The 6,000-nt window shown below is 36.4% G+C and overlaps 1 protein-coding gene across 1 annotated transcript; it reads right to left on the reverse strand.

Annotated features, from left to right (window-relative positions):
• Positions 1-802: 802 nt before the first annotated feature.
• Positions 803-4,588, reverse strand: LOC113333363 (homeobox protein knotted-1-like 1). Its single transcript, XM_026579868.1, has 5 exons — positions 3,898-4,588; positions 3,675-3,815; positions 3,395-3,587; positions 1,513-1,763; positions 803-1,329 (listed from the first exon to the last, which is right to left on the reverse strand). The coding sequence occupies exons 1-5, from the start codon at positions 4,153-4,155 to the stop codon at positions 1,117-1,119; spliced, it is 1,056 nt and encodes a 351-aa protein (XP_026435653.1). The 5' UTR covers positions 4,156-4,588; the 3' UTR covers positions 803-1,116.
• Positions 4,589-6,000: the final 1,412 nt, after the last annotated feature.

Here is a 6,000-nt window from a genome sequence, read left to right on the forward strand (position 1 = left end):
ATGAACATGATCTTCATAGACAAATAACATCACATTTCCTAATCATTGAACTCCTTTTTAGTTGTTTGTTTGTTTTTAGTTGAGTACTTAAAAAAAAAAAAAAAGGTCTCTGATTGAGTTCCTAAGAGCATCCACAGTGGGCGGGTATAATCAAAAATTTGGGATGAGATCGTAACACAGTGGGACGGAGTAAAGATCAAATCCCAACCAAAGATCAAATTCCAGACCAAATATGGTCGCGACCAAATCCCAAATTCTAATATAATCGGGCGTAAATTTAAAGTACGCTTGTTGCTGGGCGTAAATTTAAAGTACGCTTGTTAACGGGCGGAGATTTAAATTACGCCCGATGAAAATTCATATTAAAGTCCGCCTGATGAAAGTTACCAAAAATGGGGCGGACTTTTAAAGTCCGCCTGATGAAATTTTAATGGGGCGGACTTTTAAAGTCCGCCTGATAAAAGTTACAAAAAATGGGGCGGACTTTTAAAGTCCGCCTGATGAAATTTTACGAAAAAAAATGGGGCGGACTTTTAAAGTCCGCCTGACGAAATTTTAATCATGTACCGTTGCGTCACAACACGGACTAAACCCAAAATTTGGTCTTTTTTTTGATCTTTGATCTTTGGTTTTGATCGCACCACTGCAGTTGCTCTAAGGTTGGATTTTAGGCCAGATAACATACATCACCGTTCCTGCTAGGAATGCTGTAACGAAAATCTGGTAGTTCAGTTAGTTACTTAGTTTACGTCCATTGAGCTTTTCTTGAATGGATAGCGTTGGCAATTACATATACACATGATCTAATATTATTCAAAAAGTTGGATTGAAAACTACATAATCTACATTTTTATCTACTCTGCGTACCATGTTTCCCTTTCTCAATCACAAGTGACGAATATTGTGTCAGATAATTAAGCTCAACACTTGCAATGTGCAGAGAAGTAAAAGAAATCACCGTATACATAAATGTTATTTTCCTATGTATATTTGCAGGTTGAGATGCACTAGGAGATATGTATTGCCCTAAATAAATTTGACACAAATTTTTTGGCCAAGGATATGGAATAGATACTAGGAAAAAGGATAATTGACGATTTTCAGAGTTATATTTCATCAACACAAGTCATTGATATCTGCTGGTCCTTTTCCACTGGATTCAAAATACACTGGAGCTCCTCCGCCACCACCACCACCAACACCTTCCATTAGAGCAAAGCGCATGTCTTCGGACGGTTTCCAGTGCCGCTTTCTTTGATTAATAAACCAGTTGTTTATCTGCTTCTGGTCTAGTCCAGTCACATCAGCTAACTTCATCTTCTCCTCTTCCTGTTGCAATTATGCAACCAATTTTCATTTAAGCTAAAAAGATCTCAAGTATCTATTTGCATAATAGTTTCAATCCCAGCAAAAACGGATATTAACTAGTGCATTAACTTCTGTTGAGATATACCAATTAACTAGCTATGCAATGGATTCTTGATAAAGAATGTAAAGGATGAATTGGGATACCGTGGGATATGGCCATCTACAATGAGTATTCCACCAATCCATCAATGTTGTTCTTGCATCTTTTGGCAACTTCCCTTTCTTTCTTTTCTTCAAGAATTCCTTCCTAAGACTACTCAGATATCCACTGTATTTTCGCATAAGCATTTCCTTCAGCTCCTGATCGGCTGCACGAGGAGCAGATGATTCATGGCTGTCTGATGCTTCTGCCTCCCCGCAACTCAACTCCTCTTCTGAGGACCCCGCTGCTCCGTCTGTAAGGAGGAATAATCTTTACTACACACGTTCTACAACACAATGATAAAACCAGATGGAAGTGCTTTGAACCTTAAATTTGTAGAGTGCCAATAAGGTGAAACTGAACAAACATAAGAAGGTATACGAGAGTGGATAGGCATTGACGCTGGCCGTATTAATTAACACATAAATAGGCAGCTCATAAGTTATCACATCTCAAGACCTTCACAAATTAATTTGCAATTCACATGAATATAGAAAATGTGCATGAATGTATCATGGTGGTGGACAGAACTTAAACATCGAGATTTTAGAAACTGTGAAATGCACTTAAAGAACATTTCCTTCAGTTACCTAACTATACTAAAACATTAAAGAGGCCTGGTGCCAACAAAAGAAACAATTGACTACAGGCTATATAAGTAACATGTGTAACAACACATCTCTAAAACATTATAGCTTGATGTGTGGCCTCTGCATTTTGCAAAATATAATTGGATGACATGACAGGGTTCATGAAAATAGATAAAAATAGCATGTTTATGGTTGGCTCGACCAATAACATTGCTGCTCATAACTTAAATGGTAAAGGATGTCAAGAATCATCAGTCAAACAATTAACTGTGAGAATCATACAAACAAACAAAAAATACTCCGTTATTTTTTGCAATCTCACAAGGAAGAAAAGCAGAAAATTAGACAATGGAGCAATACTGGATAACCGGGGTGAATAGAAAACCGGAAATAGTAAAGGGTGTGTACACAATCCAAACTACAGAAAGAAACTTTTAGTCGAGGACTTGCTAACTAGCTAATGGGTAAATGCTCCAATTGTGGTTGCCATTTGATATAGATCGTACTATTATTTTGGCATCTAGCTAGTAGTTGTGAATACTCCAAGAACAAATGCTTAATTTGGGGAAAAGAGCTGTGTGGTGCAACAGGTTAACTACATACGGCAAGGATGATAAATATTACTAGTAAACCAAGGACTACATATATAGCTACCATTTCAGTATAGTTCAGAAGAAACTAATAGTTTTACTGTTAGCTGCTGTATGCTGGTGATGGTGCTTGAGCACAAACCTATATCCCTCATCCCTTTCTGAAATTAAACTCCCCCAACTAAAAAACCTTGACCAGATTTTATATCTCTACAGCTAGTTTTACAATTTCATTCTTAGTCATAACTACTCAGAAAATTAATATCGCCTCACACCAACAGTAAGCCTATATTCGTAATTCAGGGTTTATACTCACACAGTCACCAACAATTATGTTCATAGTTTTCCTAAATATCTACTGAAATTCTAGTGCTGGATTCATTAGCTGGATGGAGTAAAATTTTCATTTAGTGCTGTTTTTGTCCTTAAATTCACAAGACTAGGTCTGCAGGTCATAGGTACAATGCAGAACTCAATTCCTCCCTCTGGCCAACAATCTCAGTATATTAAAGGCTACTGTGATGAGTCTGAATTCCATAACCCTAAATTTAGAATAATCATCATGCATATGTATACATGTCTATATATACATAAATCAGACCTGCGCGAACAAATGAACCTAATAAAATAATAAAGTTGTTAACAGTAAAAGAAAAGTGAATTAGAGACCTAATAGTGTAGATAATGATTAGATAAAACTGTACCAGGTGAGTGATAACTTCCACTTCCAGTACCAGAGGTTGTAGTAGTAGCTGTATTAGTAGGGGTTGAAGAAATTCCTTTAGACAATAACAAATTACTGAGCTGAATCTCTATGTTGTTTAAAAACGTCGTTGCTTCGTCGAATGGCTTAGATAACTCCTCTTTATATCTTAACAAAACCTTACAATAAGATTCCTGTATTAAAAATTCATAATCAATAACTGAGTTTTTTTTTTGTTTTTTTAGTATCTTGTTCTACAGAGATAAAATGACCAACTATACCATGAATTCATCTAGTTCAGGATCAGTTCCGATTTCATGACTAGAACTACAAACACCACCACCACAAAGCAGCGGGTTGTTAGTAGTTTGATCTCGCCCTATTTCTTCTAAAAGCAACGCCATTTCTGGTGGTGCTCCAACCTGTAGTAGTAATAGAGAAAATGTTAGAACTAATACACTACTAGTAGACGATGATGATGATGACGATGATCATAATATATACCTGTCTACACTGGATATAAGCAGAAACAAGGTCAGGATAAAGAGGATGACTAGCGATCTGAGCTTTGATAACATCAGACATCTGTTGATGATTATGGTGATGATGATGATCCATAGTACTATTATGTGTTTCATGAATATTATCTCCTTCTGTTGCTTCAAATTGACCATGAAGAAGTTTTTCCAGTACTAGTTGTGGTCCTTGGTGATGAAATCCAGTACTAGTCGTTGCAGGATCAAGACTGTACATATTTTCCATTGAAGCTATAATTATTCAGAGAGGAAGAGAGAGAGACAGAGGCCAAATGAGAAACAAATTATTGAGCAGTACTAGGGTTGATCCTTAAAAATGTAGAGGAAATGAAGAAAACGTGTCTCAAAATCAGCCATTAGCAACTGAGCTTTCATAAGGATCCATCTTTTTCTTTGTATGATATCATTGTATCATCACCACCCAGAGAGAGAGATTTGTGGGTCTGCAACAAGCAAAAGAACTCTAGTAATAACGGGAATTGAATCTTTTTAGTCACTCTCTCCACTACCGATAGTGATCATGAAAGTAGTTGGTGGTGCCATTTTACTACAAATTACTCAAACAACAAACAACTGGAAGGATTATGCTGAGTGTGATATTAAGATAGAAATAGCAAGTTCCCCTTCGCTTTAGCTGAAAATATCAGGAAAAGGGTGAAAAAAGAGAAACAAGAAAATAATACACAGGAAAGACTTAAAAGAAAAGGAAAAGGTTTAGATGTCCCACAGCTGCATCAATCTCGATACGCGATATGGGCACCCAACAATTCTACTCCCTCCTCCAAAGTTATATAGGCGGACAACTTGTTTTCAGTTGTCCATCCACACAGGCATAGTTCCAGTTTCTAGAAAACTTTTTTGAAATAAGCCCCTATTTAGACATTAATATTTAGGTCTGAACATGGTTTCGGTTTTCCGCTGGAACCGGACCGAACCAGACCAATTAGGAAGAAACCAAACCGAACCATTTACTAATGGATTGGTTATGGTGTAGAAAGTTGAAAACCGATAGTGTTGGTTTTGGTTTGGTTTGGTTTGATCTCTAAAACCGAACCAAAAACCATTGGAAAACCGATTAATTTTTAAACTTAGTTTCTACCTTGATTAACAAGTATTAGATTCTACCCATTGATTTAGAGGATAAATAGAAACCCTAAATCTAATATTTCAGTATGATATTTTCCCTCTTTCTCTTTCTCCTTCTCTCAGTCTCCTCCCTTCTCCACCCCTAACTACAGCAGTCACTGCTGCTACTCGACTTTCTTCTTCCCTTCTTCATTCTTTTTTGTTTATCACTAACTAAATTAAGATATATTATATATCTTCTTTTGATCTCTAGATTTAGAGTAAGCTTTAACTATTTTTGATATTTTTTTATTTATTTTTTTTGTCTGTAAATTTGTGTAAACCAATACTATCGGCAACTACGATTTTTTTATCTGTGAATTTGTGTATCTTTTTTTTTGTTTGAGTCGTTTGACATAACTATTGGTTAACCAAAAACCACTGAGACAAACCGAAACCGGCTGGAACCATTTAGAAACCGAACCAATGGTTAATGGATTGGTTTGGTTTAGATTTTTAGAAACAGATAGTATTGGTTTCGGTTTTGGTTTGGCTAGAAACCGAACCAAAACCTACCATGAACAGCCCTATTAATATTACACTAAAGTCAATCGGATCACCTACGATGTGGTCGGGCCACATTATTTTCTTGCCACGTCTTGAAACTTTTTTAGTTGTTTTGCTTTTCGGGAGATTTAGAGGGGGCTAGTTTTAGGACAAAAGTAGTTTTCATGCTTTTGGGGAGAAAAAGTAGAATGTGATTTTAGTTAAACCTAACTTTTTAATACGTGTAAATAAAAAAAGAGGGGCCAGTATGTGGCCCGACCACATCGTAGCCCTGACGGGGGCGAAAGTCAACCTGATATTTTTAGTTTTCATCTAAATTAAGGGGTAAAACAAGAAAGAGGATGGATATTTATAAAATCCATAAAGCTTTCTTAATTTATGAGATTTGGCTTCTCCGCCTATATAACTTGGACGAAGGGAGTATAATTGAGCTTCAAGT

Source organism: Papaver somniferum, unplaced genomic scaffold (assembly GCF_003573695.1).
Source record: "Papaver somniferum cultivar HN1 unplaced genomic scaffold, ASM357369v1 unplaced-scaffold_132, whole genome shotgun sequence".
NCBI classification, from domain to species: domain Eukaryota; kingdom Viridiplantae; phylum Streptophyta; class Magnoliopsida; order Ranunculales; family Papaveraceae; genus Papaver; species Papaver somniferum.